An 18,882-nucleotide genomic window follows, 5' to 3' on the forward strand; every position below is an offset into this window, starting at 1 on the left:
TCATTGTTTTTTCGAATTTACAACCACTTCCTATAAGTATGATAATAGTTTTATATGCATGGTATGTTAATATTTTGGCAGATGGTTGAGCCAATTTGATTGAATGGCCGTACAGGTTTGACATTGGTTTTTTTTTTAAATGTAGTATCTACACTTTAACGTATTATATTTTGAATATCAATTGACGTATGAAAACTTTTAATGATCACAATTATAAAATTATTAAAGCTGTTGGCCGTAACTTTGTCTGCGAAGAATTCATTTATCGCGCGTTTGCGGGAACTATATGTATGTTAGTACAATTTTCCATGATAAAAATGATCATATGTCCTTCTCAGGGCTTCAAACTATTTCCAGACCAAATTTATAACAATAATTTGTCAATTTTAGGCATGAAAGCGTAATTTCTCATTTACAATATTAAAATCTTTGTAAACGTTTTTTAAATTCACAGAAGTGTTCAGTCAAATTAACCCAACTGCCGAAATATTTTCTATTCATTTAGAAACGCCTTGTAAAGCATTATTCAATTTTATTTACATCAGTACACATTTCCAACAGTTTCCATACAGGAACTTGTACAGACTACAGACCACTTCATCTGCTAAATAGCCCGTCAAAGTTACACAGCGTGTAGGTATCTTTCAGGGGCTTTATTTTCCGCGCCCCTCGAATGCATTTAGTACATTAGAGCGAGGCGAGTTGGTCTGACCAGTCGGCTAAATCTAATCATTTGCATTACTTACGGCCGGCGGGTCATACTGCGCTTCATTTCACGAGAACATCGGCCAGTGCTAGCGTTTGTCTATTTGTAACACACTTTATTCGTAATTTTATTGTGAATTTGGTTATATTTCGGCCATCGAGAACATCTACGTACTTACACTGATAATATGAAAGCTGAGAATCTGAAGCTGAGATTGTGTGATTGATTAAAACGGTTGGACGGATATGGATCTAATTTGGTATGTGCCTGGATCACTGGAACTGGATCTTTTTCCGATTTTGTAGAGGTGTTTCTCATGCAACGTAAATGAACACTACGACGTAATTTTCAGGAACCGCTATGGAAATTTAGAAATATCCTGAAATTTCAATTCAACTGCCGGATGCGATGGTTCACACGAGCGAAGTCACAGTTCTAAAGTATGGTATCGTAACAGGACATAAAAAAAAATCCACGAGGTAATTATAAGTGCTGAAAATCTGTATAGGTTATTGTATCAAAGCCTAGTTTTTATTTAAAAGAACTAAAAAACTGATAACCCAACACCAAACACCAAATTGAAGACCAAATGCGTATAAATTAAAAAAACGAACCTTGTCGTTAATGGTTCTGAATGCCAGGGTAATAATCACGCAGCCTTAATCAGACTGAAACAATTTTTCACCAGCCACAACTGCACCTCAAGCAAAAACGCAACGTTCCGCCTTGCAACGTTCAAGTGTAAATATTTACACAGCGTCGTCCCCGAAAGGTTTCGAAAGGCCGATAAATTTAAGACCTCACACTTGCAAAAAATCACAATGAATTCCCAAACAGCTCGCCACTAGTGTCAGTTGAGAAGGTTCCGTATGAAATGAAAGAACAGCCGTCTATGTGCTCAGAAGGAACACTTAAGTTTAGATACATTGTACAAGACATGTTGGTCGGTCGGCGATTTTTAGTAGTCAATTGGAAATGTAAACTTTTCCCATGCCTATTGTCTACTCTTTTTTTAATGTTTGTAATCTCACTGTACTATTTTGTAGGGTTTTGTGTATGTTTACTTACTGTATTTTTTCTATGTGTATTGCAAAGGGTCCCTAAGAGAGAGACGATAATACAAGTGTGTAGGTAATTGAATTCCGTACACGGCGCGCGGCGAGTATCTGGTACGGCATTCGGGCGAGGTTGCACGTTGCGTCGCGGTCGGGATTTGGCGTGTATCGGAAATATTTTTTGATATCTTCCCACTGGACTCTTTGGAGGAATTGTCGGTATTTTTATGAACTTGTTCCTCATTTACGGATTCCTTGGGTGAAAGCTGGGCGTTAACCCTTTGAACTTTGGAATGAGTCGGGCCGCTGCCAGCCATGTTCAGAAATTTTGATTTAGCAACACGAATATTTATTTCTTTAAGCAATTTATACCGGGTGTGGCCTGTAATACGGGCAAAAATTAAGACGTAGATCGTCCACGTCAAAATGAACACCATTAGTTCAGCGACTTTTAAAAATAATGGAGTCTTTGAATTTTCCTTTTTTCATACAAATTAAATACTGCTATCAATATCCTAGAACACAACTGAAGTCGCCTGTCATGCTACAAACATCAAGCATTTTGCTTTACATTGCTTCTTCGAATAAACTTAAAAGTGTAATATAAATTAGAAAACTAATTATTTTTAAAAGTCGCTGAACTAATGTTGCTCAGTTTGAGGAGTATGATCTATGTTTTAATTATTGGCTCATATTACAGGCCACACTCGGTATTTGACATAAAAAGATACTTTGTTAACATGGCACTCTGTTGTTCACCTTTAATTGTGTTTCTTAGTCCGACTCCAGATAGTAATGTATCAATCCTCCCAGCATTCAGCATAATATAATTTATTAGTGGGGTGCAAACGTCACTGCCGTGGTGGAAGGCGGCCGGATACTGACGTATGTTGATACGATTGTCCGCATGTTAAATTTCATTTGAATTTGATCACTCGACTGTCCGAGCCGTGATAATGTTTGGAATAGAAGGGGAATGGAATCTGGCTGGCAACCGAACGACAGATAGCATAATAATCAATTAATTGGTTTTGGTAGAGGCAATACTAATGTACACCTATTTAATGGAATAAAACATGTGTATTATTATATCACTGTATGTAATGCGTTAAGATATAACATTCCCCATACAAAGGCACATCTAAGCAGGCATCGATAACCCTCCATTCCCAACATAATGTTCGCATAATTGGCGTAACATTTCCATTCCGAACCCTTTCAAGACGCCGTAATGTTACGGCCTACATATTATTTAATTAAGCAATCTGGAGTACAATGAGAGTTATACCTACTTCATATCAAATACAGAGAACATGTGATATGGGGTCGCAGGGACGAATTTAGACAGGGGAATCCCGAAATTATATCAACGTCTCCTAAAATTGTGAGATTGCTGTCGAGGTTGTACTAAGGTTACAATTAACCCTTGCTGATTAAACGAATATCGGCTTTTTTATTTTATACCTAAATTGTTCATTTTATCTCAGAATATTACTACGTAGTTCATATAACCATGACACTAGATTTCGGTCCTGTTCGAAATATAATAGCCATAACCGAGGCGTTCTGAAATTATAAGGCAAACCCTAGAAATCTCAGCACAATCTTCCCTTCGGACTAATTCGTAGCTTCCCCCTCGGACACCAGGCTCCCTCTTGAAAGTGCAAGCCTCAATTAAGTACAATAACGTATTAGAGTTTGAAATATTTAGCGTTTTCGCAATATTATTTTCATTAATTAAACTGATCATTGTTTCGCATACGATCCCCGTTTAAATGGAAGCGGAGGTAGTGCATTACTGAAGCGGTAGATTTCGATTCGATACTGGGCCATTCAAAACAATATCTAATATGAATAGCTGAGCGCTCCGCGGACGTTGATTAGGCTCGGGGCCTATTCCAATTTTCAAGCCGGACTACGATCGACCTCTCTGATTGATTGTTATTGCTCGCCGCTGACTGGTACATGGGAGTCAGCGTGCCGCGGGTGAACCAAACTTGGCTAAGAAAACTCTAGCTATTACCAAATCTATGCCATTAAAGATGGAATTGTTAACTGGTGAACAGCTGGTGCAATAGAGCAGAATAGATGAACGGATTAATGTGAGCCACACAGCGAACGTTTTAGTAGCCATTTTAGAATTTCATACGCCGATGACGACCATTACGTAATTAACAATGACTTTTAATATCCTGACCATGAAAGGATACCTACTTCTGAATTATCTTTAGGGTTATAGAATCTACCGAGCTTAAAAGGTATCTACATATTGAAGTAGGTAGAGAGGCACCGAATTCCCGAGACTAAAGTAAAGATAATGTTTTAAGCTTTCGTGATTCGCACTTATATTTATCAGGGCTTAATCAAAAACTATTTATTGCTAAAATTAGGTACCTCCATGTTTCGACCACATTATCTCGTTTCTACTAAAGATGGAAACAAATTGTGACATTTATTTGAATAAAGAACTACAAGTATCAAAATATCCATTTACGTCTACATCGGAATAATTTTATTCAAATCAATTTTCTTCGGCAGTAGCCTTGAGTATTAAAATAAAAATAGGTGCGGCATTGTTGATTGTTAAAATGCTATTACGAAGTTTCGGTTATTAATGCATTTCCTCTGATATTTTATGAGCCGGGGGCGATGTTTTCAGATTCAACAGCGGTTTTAAATTTTAAAATTGTTCGATCTGAATTTAAATGGCGTTCAATGAAGTTGAAATTCGAAATATTAATATATCTATATTGTTTCGCTCGTTTGCCTAAAAGTTCTTATCTTGTGCAGGTGCTACGGCCGAAAATGTATTCAGAATAAAACCTCCTTTTTTCATAGATCTCTATTTTTTTAATACATTCTATACTTGGTTTGGATAGGTATTTAACTAAATGTAAACAAAACAACGTCAATTTGTGTCTTAGATATTGAAATTCCCCCATTAATGTATCTAAACATTTACTTACATATTTTGTATTGAAATACACTAGTCTAGTTTGTATTACAATGATAGATAAGTAAAATGTTTAAAATCCTTGAATGTACGGAATCTAGCAGCTGAAGTTGGTTTACATTTAGTTAAGTACCTATACAAACCAAGTTGGTATACTTAGTCATTTACTGCATTTGGGGCTATACATAGTTCCTAATTTAACAAAAAATATATTGCAATTCACTAATTTTATTACGTTAGGTATATTTCCTAGTAAATAAGTAACTACGAGTAAGTATCTTGAATTCGCGTAGGTAGTGTACATGTATATAAATAATTAATTCTAGTACGTAACTAAAATAAATACCTAAGTTCAGTTTATTTCTTTCAACGAGAACTCTTTTTTGAATATTAAAACGACCAGTTTGGCACTGTATTTTGCTTGATTGTGAAATTTACGTATGCTCTATAACTATTCTGGTAAAATATTGGTGTACCGGACTGTTGTAACTGAGGTGTATTTCACAGCGCGACGCATAGAGCGCTATCTGATGATTGGTTTTTGGCAATTAACAGTATTGCTCACGTTGCAATCGAGTTCATTCAGCGTGTGAAATATGTATGGAACCTCGAATTCCCTCTTTGTTGCAACTGTGATCGATAATATGTCATCACGTTTAAGCCTTTCATCATAATTATAAAAAGTATACGTAGATGCAACATCCATACTAATATTATAAATGCGAAAGTGTGTGTGATTGTGAGTTTGTATGTTTGTGTGTATGTTTGTCCGTCTTTCACGTCGAAACGGAGCGACGGATCGACGTGATATTTGGCATAGAGTAGAGATAGTATGTATGTATGTAAACTCTTTATTGTACAAAAGAAAATGAACAAAATACAATTTACAAACTTTGAGATACTTGTACAAAGGCGGACTTATCCCTATAAGGAATCTCAAACAGTCAACCTTTGAGTGGATGAGAGGAGCAATAGTTTATGGGCCAGAGAGTGATATAGGCTACTTTTATATCGGAAAATGCACAGTTCCCGAGGGAACAGCGCGCGATAAACGAATTCCACGCGGGCGAAGCCGTGGGCAAAAGCTAGTTCTAAGTTTTGTTCGAAAAAACAAGCAAGAAACAATAATTACATCACATCGCGTCTGTTTACCCGCTAACAGATTGCGGAACCCGTAAAGCAACGAAACGGAAGCAACAGCCACAAAGAGTTAATTGGCAGACACAGCAAATGTCAGAAAACTTTTAAAAATAGATCGAAATTGCCGCTAACCAGTTCGTAAAATCCATTAACTGTAGTTGCCGCTAAGTGCAGTGAGCATTGACAATGAAATTGATGACTAGAAAAGAATTTAATTTGCTACTTTGTAATTGTAAAACGTAACGCCGCAGGCACTTTTAATAGAACTAGATCCTTTTTAGGGTTCCGTAGCCAAAATGGCAAAAATGGAACCCTTATAATTTCGTCATCTGTCTGTCTGTCTGTCTGTTCGTCCGCAACTTTGCTCAGGGACTATCAATTGTACAAAGCTGTTATTTTGCACGAATATATATGTAAACTATGCCAATAAAATGGTACAATAAAAAATTAAAAAAAAAATTTTTTTTAGGGTACCTACCTCTCGTAGACGTAAAGTGGGGGTGATTTTTTTTTCTCATCCAATCTTGAAGTGTAGTGTATCGTTGGACAGATCTTTTAAAATCATTACGATTTACTAAAACGATTTTTCGATTCAGTGATGTGTTTGCAAAATATTCAACTTTAAAGTGCAAATTTTCATTAAAATCGACCCCCTTTAAAATCTAAACCGGTAGGTGGAAAAATTTGAAAAAAATCAGGATGATAGTAAGTATGTCATACTTACAAGGAAAACTATAACGGTTAAGTTTTCTTGAGAATTATTAGTAGTTTAAGAGGAAATAGTAGCCTAAGGTATAAAATATACCTAAACTTGGAATATTCCGTACAAAATACGAAATCCTTAGAAAAATATTACTTATTTTTTTCGTAATGGCTACGGAACCCTATTTCGGGTGTGCCCGACACGCTCTTGGCCGGTTTTTCAATCATCATGCCGAGGCAGTTCCAATGTTCGTCTACACTGAAAGTCTGCGGTAAATTATAACACATGTTCAGAAGCAATAATTATTTTCATTAAAGTGGCGTCAACCTCGCAGCGAGCTGTCGTCCCATTATTAACATTTAAATTTATATTACAATTTCACAAGAGAAATGCTTGCAATAAAGTATCTACAGCACCTTTATGTTATTTGTGACGTGTAAAATGTCGTGTTTGTAGACAGACAAGTAACAGCACTATAATTGGCTGGGTAAAGTCGGGTTTGGCTTGGTTTTGACGTTTTCAATAGAATTAAACCCTTTGTCTCAAGGCGCTAGGTCACCGTCGCCGTGTCGCTTGGCATTTGTACAAAGGTTACCTCTATTGAGTTACATAGTTTTCTTTTTCCTGTGTATTGAAATGTTTCATTGGTAAAGGGTAGTTTTCCAAAGAATTGACCTTTCTGTTTGGAGGGTGATAATTTAGTTACTTTGGAGTGATAGTTATGACTTATAGTTATAAACTTATGTGTTAGGACGTCCGTGTTAGCATTTTACAGTCTTATGAATCAGGTTCAACTAATTTAAAAGAAAGAAACTGATACTTAGGTTTATACGGCCGAAACAAGTAATCAATAAAATAAGCTCAGAGAGCTGAAAGGACGTCAGCTAAGCAATGCTCTGGTTCAAACCACAGGGCTGCTTTTCGCTTTCTAGTTCCAGCCCGAAATTATATAGAATGTTCATCAGGTCGTGTATAAAATGACTTGGGTGGGAGGGTAGGTAGGGACACTTGCAATATCTTTCGGGCCAATTAACACTCATCCCACCCATGGTCATTCTTATATTTTCCAAAAGTTGACCATTTTGGTTTCCTATCTTTTTTCAATGTGACAGTACAAATACATTTGTACTTTTTTCCTCAAATGTATTAAATTCTTATTTTCCTTTAAATATTAGAATATTAGGTAACACATAAAAAATGAACCAACGAAGTGGAGATAGAAAATCAAAATGGTTAATATTTGGAAAAAACCGAAAAAAAACAGGAGAGGGATGAACCATGATTGGCCCAAAGCGTGTCTACCTATACACCCTGTCCATTTGGCACACGACCTGCAAAACACTGTATGAAATGGTAAAAAAAAGTAAAATAATTCATACAGCTAAACATAAAACAAAAAAAGAAACGCAAGAAATTTGCATGGAATTTAAAATTGTAACAACGATTCAAATCGCAACCCATAAACACTTGTAGCTTTCAACGAAGCGAAACAAAATTGTCTTAATAAATGGCATAATTATGGTGATTATGGCCACGTCAAAGCAAGCCATAAAACTATCAATGGACCTATAAATTAAAGAAAACGTTGTAACACGCGAGCCGCGGGCTTGGGAAAGCATAGGAACAAACAGATAACACAAACAAGAACCAACTCCAAGTTATAACGTGTGAAGACACGCATAAAAATAGTATCAATTAAACACCCACTATTGTGGCACAGACAATGACGGAGGCGATGAGTCGGAGGCACGGAAAGGAAATTGGCAGCATAAGGCACTAGCTGGCGTTATATGAGAATATAATAGTTTTAATAGTGGAAATAAATAACATTGTGGGGATGAAGACAATGGTCTTGTAACAAGATCTCCTGTTAATTGTGGCGAATGCGGCTCCGCGATCCGAGATTTATGGCGGCATTGAAATTACACCCCATTTGTTTCTTTTCAGGGCCGCGATTATTGGTGTTTATCTAATATATTTGCCACTATATAATGTAATTTTATTCTTCTTCTTACATTACATTAATTAATATAAAATTAAGATAAGTATTTCATGTTTTATAAGAGATTCTATCTAGATATCCGTCGTTGATAAAATGACAAAATTTCAAGCAAACTTACCTCTCATTTTCTGTTCATCAAGAAGTTGTCTTTCTAAGTTATCTTTCACCTCCCGCTCCCGTAGCACGTCCATTTTCAGTTCAGCTGCAATAGAATGAAAAGAATCATCAATACAGATACACCAAAAACAAATTTAATGTATGTTCTTAATCCGTTTTTTATTATTCCAAAAGAACAAATAGTTGATTTAAATAAACGAAAGCGTTGGCGTAAATAGCATATTAAGTTAAATAAATGGTTCATTGTGTAGAGGGGTATTGTATAAATTTAACAGTGAGCTAAACCGGTAACAAGGCCTTGAGCAAGGGCCGATTACGAATATAAACACGGATTAACTCATTCGGAATCCCGGTACTATTGTGAAGGAGTCCAATGGAGAGATTTGCATAACATTCAATTAAATCTAACCTGACGGAAATGATTGGGGGAGGACTTCCGATTTTGGGATCAAGAACGTCTTAACCCATTACTGGCTTCGGTTTGATTTAATCGAAATTAACATTAAGGAATACAACCTTTACACAAACACTTGTATCATTAGTTGTATTATTTTATTATACAAGTTGTCTTAAAAACTTTATAACCTTCTTATGTGCATTTTAGTGCCTAGATAACCCATGCAAACACAATAGAATTTAATCGAACTGTAACCTAAAAACAAACATATTACCATCCCTGTAAAATGAAGGCACCCCTCGCACGGAGTAACCCTAAATGCTCTAACTTTCAATCAAGTTCTAATCTTCGCTATCGATTCCAAGGTGCTTAATTCCGGCCATACGTAAAGACAAATACGCCAAATTTGAATAGAAAGAGGTCATACTCATTTACAGTTTAATTTGGTCCCTTATTCAATTAGGTAGGTAGCTTAACGTCGTCTATCTAATGGAGATCGTAGGGGGTTGAGTCTGATTAACTCGTGTTGTTAGCACCTACGTTAACTGCTGATTTCAGTTAGACTGTTTTAAAATGACGCAGCGTTATAAATACTTAGTTGTTTTGATGAGACGTTGGACAAATTAAGCAATCATGATTTTTTTAAACTTAAGTACTTATGTCATTATTTCAAAATGGTCAATTCGATTGAATAAATAAATCGAAATAAAAAATATAGTTTTTTTATTATTAAGGGCCTATGCACACGCGCGAGATTCAGTTGTATTTGTACTAGTTTTTTGAGAACTTTAGGCGCCGTACACGCTTTTTCGCGAAATACGCGTTTACGTGCGAAATGCTTACAAAATAAGCCGTGTGCATAGGCAATTAAATACGCGTTTTAGCCATTTTATACTCGAAATCGTTCTGATATTCTGCCGTTGGCAAAGAGCTGACATTTTTAAGTTGTTTCTATGTAATAACATTAAGTCTAATTAAACTCATATAATTGCAGTATATTCTCAATACGATTCAGCCTAGATTCGATACGCCTCAATCAGATAGCTATTCTTAAAGCTAACTGCATTACTACATTACTAGCCCCGCAACTATCTTGTTCGATGCAACGAGAATTGTTTCGTTCAAAATTGAACTGCTGGTTTAATTACTATCGTTTCGATATGAACTACCATTGGTTGAGATATTACTCTTGCGCTTTCATATGCCTCCTTTTTGGTGTAGCAATCGTCATTCACATTTTTCACTCGCCTTAGGAACTTTATTGCGTAAAATGTTTATGACTTCGTGCCAATAATTCACATTATTAAAAAAGGAAAAACGTCTAGTAGCAAAAATAGCCACAGATATAGGACAGGAAGTAAAATTCTTAGGAATCTAATCAGAATACCTAGTATCCTACCTACCTAGTATCTTTTAATTTGAGTACGAAACACTGACTGATGGGATACTAAACGTATTTCTAGTTGGTTGAAATAATTGTGTTAAAAAAACATTAATAATTATAAAAATATCAAAGAGAATCGAAAGCGTTAAACGCAGTAACATAATTAGCGATACAAATCTACAAGCATGATATAAAACACAGAGGTGGAAGCGAGATAGCCGCTCACGTTCCATATCGACGTACAGGAATCTGCGCGATAAAACAGGGACAAGTTTACTCTTGCCTCGGTATAACAAGCTGAATAAAGGTATGAGTATCGCACGACCTATCGCTACCAGAGATCTTGTAAATTGAAACGTTGTATCGTTTATCTGCCTACATTGTTTATTTCTCAATTATATTCGAAGCTTAGGCATTCAAAGTTTATCTCGAGAGTAATCTACATTTCGAAAAAAAAAATCGGTCTTGACACTCCATTTGGATAACTGGACTGGAATACATTTTCCCACATCAGTGGAAAAGAAAGCAGGAGTCAAACTACTCTAAGTCAACATAAAACTGTCATATAATTGCAATAAATGGAACCATTAAAACGAAATTAATTAACGTCCCACACACAATGAACAGCGTTGATAAATCGCCAAGTTTTTTATGCGATCATTTTTTTGTCATAGACATCAGAAAGATTAGCAGTAATTTCAATACTTCGTCGTAGCACGCGGGCGTGAGAATTTACGACCGAATCTTTATTAAACTATGTTTTGTTGAAAAAAGTTAATCTATAAGAGCGCGAGATTAATTCTGAATCAATCTCTTAAGGTGTAATTTGAAGGGCTTTTAGTTAAGAGTGGTTTCGCACATGAGACTTAAATTACGTTCGCCGAGGGATGGCCATTAAGGGTCCGCGTAGGTATGCAGCGTATCTTAACATCTCAAGATTTGCGAGCAGAGGCGCCTTAACAAAAGGTGCTCCCGGTGGTCCCTGTGCGCTGTGGTTGCATCTGCACAGCACAATAACATTGACCCTTAAGGAGCATTGTAGGCTGCACTTTTTACAATCCAATTAATTGTATTGCAAGTTTTGTCATCACTACTCTTTTTGTTTATCTAGACTAGCTAGCTATGACCCTAGTTGCGTCTATTTTATTTATATTACAGTAGGTAATCAAGAAATACCAAAGTCATTATTTTTAAATGTTTTACCATCGTAGATTGTAAGAAGCCAAAGATTATAGAAGCTATAGTATAGCATATAGTTTATAAGTGAACGGCTTTAATTCTCATTTGTTCCTCAATCTTTAATTTTAAAATAATGGCACTAAATTGTAATCGATAAGATGGTGAACGAATTGCGTCAAAATTAGTGACTCATAAATCATCTAAATTCAGACACAAAGCAGACAGAAAATAAACCGATCCAATGAAAACGTTTATCGACAAAAACAAGAGAAAAGCAAAACATTAAAGCGGAACACTCGATTATTATTAAATCGATCTTTATATCGGATCAATCAAATTTAAAACCTGATCGAGTTGCGTCCGACGAAAAAATTATTACTTTATAAATAAAATAACAATAAAAACGATGCGTTCGGTTCAAGGGAATATATAATTATGGACAATTATTACGATACCGAAACTCAATGGTCGATAGATGATTGAAAGGATCAAGACCCATAAACAAAAGGATCGATTCAGGTTATGCAATTTAATAATATTCGAAAAGTAATTAGCTGAGCTGATGCTGTAATGGATTTTTTAATCCCTGCGCTGCGCGTCGTGCGTGACTAGTTGTTCGAAGCAACGTGTTCAGCTTTATTTGAAGTCAGCAGTGAAATGCGATTTGCAGTCCCCGAGGGGTCCTATGCGAAATTCTATTTCCCTTCAATTTTGTGCACTCTGCAAAATCAACAATAATATTTAAATTACGTGTACGATGCCTTTGGAGATTTGTCAGAATAATAACTAAGTTTTGAGAATTCAATGATGGCGCATATACGTAACTAAATGTTAATGGTAAACAAAAAAATAATTTACCAATGTTAACTAGATCATATCAAGCAATTCGTTAGATCTTCTAAGGTGTCAAAATTAAAAACTGAAAAAATAAATTCTGGCTCGTGTAACAATTTAATTTCACCGTAACATAAGTCATAGGGTGTGCGAATTAAGACATATTTTCACGGCCCCCGCCCTACAAAGACTAAGTTAAGCTTGCAGTTAAAATAACAATTAAAGTCTGGTTTAAATTTACGACTCAAAAGTGGTGAAATAATTCAAACGAGCGCTAAGGTGAAAGCGACCGAAATGGGTCTTTCAAAAGGGAAACAAAAGTAAGAATTCGCTCCCGTTTGAATTGTGTTAGGCTGTTTCTGGCTCGAATGTATCCGAGGAACCGTTTGCCGGTCTTAAGGTGTAATATTAATAGTAATACCGGAGGAATTATGACCCACGAATAATGCTCATTTAAGCACTTTCGGGGGATAAACAGAAAATGGATTTATCTGATTACGAAAGCGTACTTTATTCGAAGAAAATTGAATTCATTGCAGTAACGTCGTCAACCAATATAGCATTCGTTCTCCTTCTGTATCTTCACGATGCTCTTAAAAGGTAAATTCAAAGTAACGATAATGGCCGCCGCGGCGCGGAAAACGAATTTTCTTCCCTATGCCGTTTTTGAATTTACAAACCGGCAGCAATTTTATTTTATTGTTATTAGATTTTTCCGGATTATGTCACGCGGCTTTGTCACAGCGAGGATTATTCCCGCAGTCTCCACGCTAATAATCATAAGAATTGCTTCCCTTTATTATGTGTGAAATTTAGAACATAAAATCTTCGACCCGTGAGACCGTTCCCTACTCTTCAACACGGGAATAAAGGCGGAATTGCTGCAACGGGCGCTCTTACGCTCTTCATAAAAAAAAGCACGTCAAGTACTACTTTATTTGACGCGGAGATTTTGTCATACATGTGTAACACATAATTTTATGAATATATTATGAGGTATTTGCATTTCGTATTTTGCCGGAAAGCCACATACTAAGGCGTATTTGAGGAAGATCGTAAACAGAGGCTCCTGCGGCTCTACGGGCATGCGTTAACTGGGCAAAGGTAGAAATAATGAAGATGTCGTTGAAAAATGGATTAAAAAGTATAGTAGCGTATCGAGCGTGCAACGTCGGAATAACTTGTGGTGTTATCGGCGCACGCGCACCCAATCTGCGATCGGAACACACCGGATAAGATTATCCGGTAGCCCCGTATTATTTTAATGAGACTACACGACTTCTCGAGATTCGATACGATACGAAAAAGCTTAGGTAACGAAGCGAATAAAAAAGGCACGGGTCAAGAGAGATATCACGCGACCGCGGCGAGATGACGCGTCCGCGCTGCGCGTCCTACGGGGAGAGGGGATTTTTAAATTAGCCACCAAACGCGATTAACTTCTGTACATCTACATACCAGCTGACGGCAGATCGGCTGATACCATTATGTCTCTGGTAAGGCACCGATTAAAAAATATACACATTTATAAGCGGACAGCATCTGGTGGTATTTAAATAAGATATAAACGCAAAAGTCCGCGAGTTTCTTCGGCTACATTTTTCCCGCGCGGAGGCTCCCCCTCGTCGGATATATTGGTATTAAAAATGTAAAGGAGATTTATGCGAATGGCTCTAAGCTTTCATTAGTTGTTTCTTATGCGGTGTTTTTGCGGTCGCCGCTCCCTGACCGGTAATTTTTCATTTTCGTGCAAACTTCCCGATGTTTGGAGCGCGTATCTAAAATTTAACTGCATATAACGAATATTAATACCGGAGTCGGGCAGGTGCACGCTATAACTTATTCTGATTCTGCGCATGCATTGCAAGAAGAGAAAATTTAAGACACCGAGGAAGATTGTAATTTAAGTAATTAAGGTATAATAAACACTCTTAATCACTTACTTATCTTATCAAACATGAGAAAAAAGACGAAGAGTTATAAAAAAAGTTCGAATCAAAGATAACGAATTGAGACACCGTTTGAGATTGTCACTAGAAATAAACAAAAGGTGCTATAATCGATCAATTTCACGCCTAGCACTAAAAGCATGAGTCCCTGTGATCACTTGCCCGATAAACAACTGACTTGAACATATTCTGGCGTGTAATTCCGTATGTAAATTACAACTAAAACAAGGGTTCAGTTACCGTTGTAGAGACAATTCCGGTACCACCATAATTTGGACTATCTTCAGCTCAGCATTTACTTCATTTGACAGGTCTTCTAAAAATGGCCAGCTAAGACCCCTAAACTTTGGTTGATACCAGTTTAAATTATTAAGAACAGTCGGATGATGTACAGTGGAACAAATTGAATCATGACCCAGGGTGGAACCTTGTGCTACTAATGTCATGTTGACATCTCATACTTTTTGTCAAGCAAATCATAGTAAAATTGATTATTAAAAGGTTCCACCCTGGGTCATGATTAAATTTGTTGGACTGTACACAATGGTTAATAAGTGTAGCATACTTGTGGCAGATGAAAATAGTTTTTTTTTGTTTTATTCTCAAAAAGCAAAATTTAACAGCTATTGTAGTTAACATTTAAATAAAATGTAGTCAGCATTTTTCTATCGTTTATCAAATAATAATGGAGTCATCCATTGTGGAATACAAACATAGTAAAATCTGATAAGTATTTGAGTTCGGTAAAAGAATAATGCACTAAACTTTTTGTATTTATAATTAAGAAAAAAAAAAGTGTGTTGAGAGACATTTCTCTCATAACAAAACTCCTAACTTGTCCGGCCTAACATCACTATTTTCAGTACTAAATTATTCTGACTGAGACATAACCAATTTTTACATCCACCTTCGTCTTTGCTCCCCAAAGGCACACGTACATTAAGAACAATCCGAGGTGCGTCACATTAAATTATTTCAGCTAAGTAATTCCGAGCGGTTAATTATTGTGCACAACCGGGGAGGAGAGTTGAGAATGTAATTATTATTAAACTTTACGATTGTCTCACTTTACCCCTTTGCTCTAAATACACAACGACTCAAAACATCCCAACACCCTAACACGGACAAGAAGACCTCACTCTTACTACCCAGTAACAAAGCCCAAACTTCAATGTGAATCTTTGTGTTGTATTGCCGTTGATGTCGGAAAACTGAGCTACATTAGATCTAAGATCCTGAGGGAGTTTCTTAGCTTGTTGCGGTCCTGGGATTCATATTTGAGCTGCTGTTCGGAATTTACAACTACACGAGGAAATGTGTACTCATATCAGAGCAGCAAAGAAAATAACGGGTTATCAGTGGAGGAAGGTACACGTCTAGTCTACAGTTTAGACAATGTTTGGTTAGGTAATTTGCTCTTTAAAACATTGGAGAATTTAGACAATGCTGAGTAAAACACATTTTTAAAACATCAGAGCTTTACACCCTTGTACCTTTTCGATTTCTTAAATTGTAGATTAACCCCTAAATAAATAATAACACATTTAGAACGAAACTGCCACAAATAAAAATGTTCTCATTTTAAAACTCAATCAATGTTTTGTTTTATACAAAGTTTATTTTAGTAATGTGAATATTTCAAATGAAGGGTCCACGGAAAGAACACATCTAGTCACCTTTTTTTAAAAATGAGATTTTAATCTCAAAATGTAGAGCTCACAAAGTACCAACTGAATTTAATAATCTGAAAACAATATAAAATCTATTTTTTTATCTTTTAAATACATGGTAATCATAGTAATTGTTCGTGATGACTAACTTTCAAACCACTACAACTCAAAAACTTGCTTAGGTGACTAGACACGTTCTTCCCGTGGACCCTTCAAATTGTGTAGATTTCATTCTAAAGGTGATAAATAAATAAATTTTACCTCTAAATTAAATTTAAGTGTCATTTGAGCAATATCCGAGGACACACATAACAAAGAAAAAGTTTAAGCTAACACCTCACAAGGGCAATACAGTCCATATTGCGGGCATCGCGCCCCCAGTCACTTCTTATTCAAAGCCAAACCAAAACGGATTACATAGCGCAGTTTCCGCATGAGTAAGTCCAGGATTCAATAGTTACGGGCCCGGGGCGGAATAAGTATTTAACCCTCCACTGCTTGAGAAAATAGATTAACAATTTAACAGACTCACTCAATGCGCGGAAGCAATATTTCGAATTCAAATTGTTGTTTTTGCAAAGTTTGCTTAGTTTCACGAGGGCTTGTATGCTAATGGAAAGTTATCACAATTTGTTTTCAGCAATTGTTTTTATTAAAGAGTCATGTATGATATTAATATAATTTGACCGTAAACAGGTTATTAACTTAAATTGAAAGTAAATAAATTGAATTCACTTGATTTTTTTTTCAATAACTTGCATTGTAACTCAGATAAATAATGGAAATACTCTCCACGTCTAAAAAACGGTTAAGTGTTTTTCGGGACACGCGCAGCGTAGGGTTCTGTACAATATGGCAACACTCAGATTATTATTTACTTAGCCTTTATATTATGTGTCCCACTGCTATACCTATAGGCAACCCCCCCCCCTCTTGACCTCCACGACCACAGGAAAACTATTTATAAGGGTTCCTACAGAATCCTGAGGATGCTTTGAACACGTCAACGGTACCACTTTAGCGTTCTATTCCATTTTACATTAACTACCATATTCCATTTATCATTTCTGTGTTATGCACATGTGAAATATTTTGTAAGAAATAGCACAATAAACCAAACTAAGCGGAACAGTATTTTACTTAAATGATGTTGATGAATAGACAAGTTACGGAATCTTGCACAAAAGTTGTAATAAAATTTGATATTTCCGTGTTTAATATTTGAACACATGAGCGCCTGGAGCCAAGCAACATGCTCCTTAAGTTTCCCCTAGGAAAATAAGCGTAATTATTTAGCTTTATCTATTGGGATACATAATTAAAGGAGAGCTTTGCTTATATTTTAGATTTTTATTAAGTGTATGATTTGGTAAATATATAACCGGTTAACACGTTTCCAAATTAATAGTACTTAATAAGGTGGACTTTTTATCGTAAAATTGTAGGTAACTTCTATGTCACAATGGAAATGTTTTAAGTTAGTTGTATATAAGGTAGGTATATCAATAGATTTTATAAAGTGTAAACAAACCGATTTCATGAAAAATCTTGTATAAATACCCACTGGATCGAATCAATCACACATTTATATATAATTCGTGTCTTTTAACTAGCCGTCTAATCCTAATCACTTTTTTCACCAAAATTCACTTGATTTCAATATTTAAGTTTCATTTGAAAAATATTCGTCAAATTCTGTAATATATATCTGAAATAATCTGAACATTCAGTCGCAGCTAAGTTCCACCACCGTACGAGCAGTTACAATGAGGCCATCATCAGTCATCAGTATTAAGTTATGGAATTAAATTCTCTCGATAGTATCCCCGAATTGCTTCGACAACGCACTGGTCGCAAGCATCCATGGCTAGTGAAGATTGCTGACCATAAGTAGACACGCATGCTCGTTTTCCGACTGTGCAAGCAAAACTTATGTAACAAAAAAATATTAATCATCTTTTAATGGAACTGAATTAATTCTATACGCATCATGAGTTCGCACGTAGTAATTTGCTAAACCACGGCTAAGATCTCGGCCAATAGGTATTAGCGTGTGTGTGGTCGTGTCGCGTGCGCGGACGCAGAGTAACCGGAGCGACACGCGCAGTAATCCAATATGGCCGCAGCGGCATTGCGGGAATGCCATTTTAATACCCTGCCGTAGTGTCACTTATTGTTTACTTAGTTCACCGAGCACATTGTTTAGGAAACTGTTGAGAAATCGTTACATTACAGCGTAGCGTAGCGTTGTCCAACCCACCAATTTTACTACAGGTAGTGTCACCAGAGTTTAAGTCACGCACACAAAAACATGTCGTGTAATAAAATGACAACAGGATTTTGACATTTACTCATTCATTTTATTAATTCTCCTTATGTGCAATCAGTTCTTTTTGTAGCTGTCTTTGACTAATGGTAAACAACACTATTCCAGCTACTTTTTGCACCAAGAAAGTGTAAATCTTGTATTGAACTGTCTTTTAATGAAAAAATAGTAATTTTCTTTTTAAAGGATATTTTCTTTTCTGGAAAGGGGCTAAATAGCACAAGCAGAGCAGCTGCTTCAATCTCAAAGTAATATTTCCCAAATCTTCAAGTTGATGGCTACAAACAAGTACTTAACATCCAAAATCTTATAACTGTTTTACCTTTTAACTTTGAAAATTAATAGAAAAACCTCTGACTCATTTGAACCTCATAATTCGATATCGAGTTGAAGTAAACAAACAGAGATTGGACTCGGTGATTTTTGTAGCACACCTCTGTTTCACAATGGTGCGAAACCTGGCGCGC

At 36.1% G+C, this 18,882-nt stretch overlaps 1 protein-coding gene across 9 annotated transcripts in view; it reads right to left on the reverse strand.

The window, feature by feature from the left end:
• dac (dachshund family transcription factor) overlaps window positions 1–18,882 on the reverse strand; it is a 184,353-nt gene that overhangs the window by 28,132 nt on the left and 137,339 nt on the right. For all 9 annotated transcript variants that reach the window (XM_074093485.1, XM_074093479.1, XM_074093478.1 and 6 more), the window contains one exon: window positions 8,678–8,761. In XM_074093485.1, the coding sequence (XP_073949586.1) occupies window positions 8,678–8,761 (84 nt within the window). The remainder of the gene's footprint in view (window positions 1–8,677; window positions 8,762–18,882) is intronic.

This window comes from Choristoneura fumiferana, chromosome 10 (genome assembly GCF_025370935.1).
Source record: "Choristoneura fumiferana chromosome 10, NRCan_CFum_1, whole genome shotgun sequence".
Classification (NCBI taxonomy): domain Eukaryota; kingdom Metazoa; phylum Arthropoda; class Insecta; order Lepidoptera; family Tortricidae; genus Choristoneura; species Choristoneura fumiferana.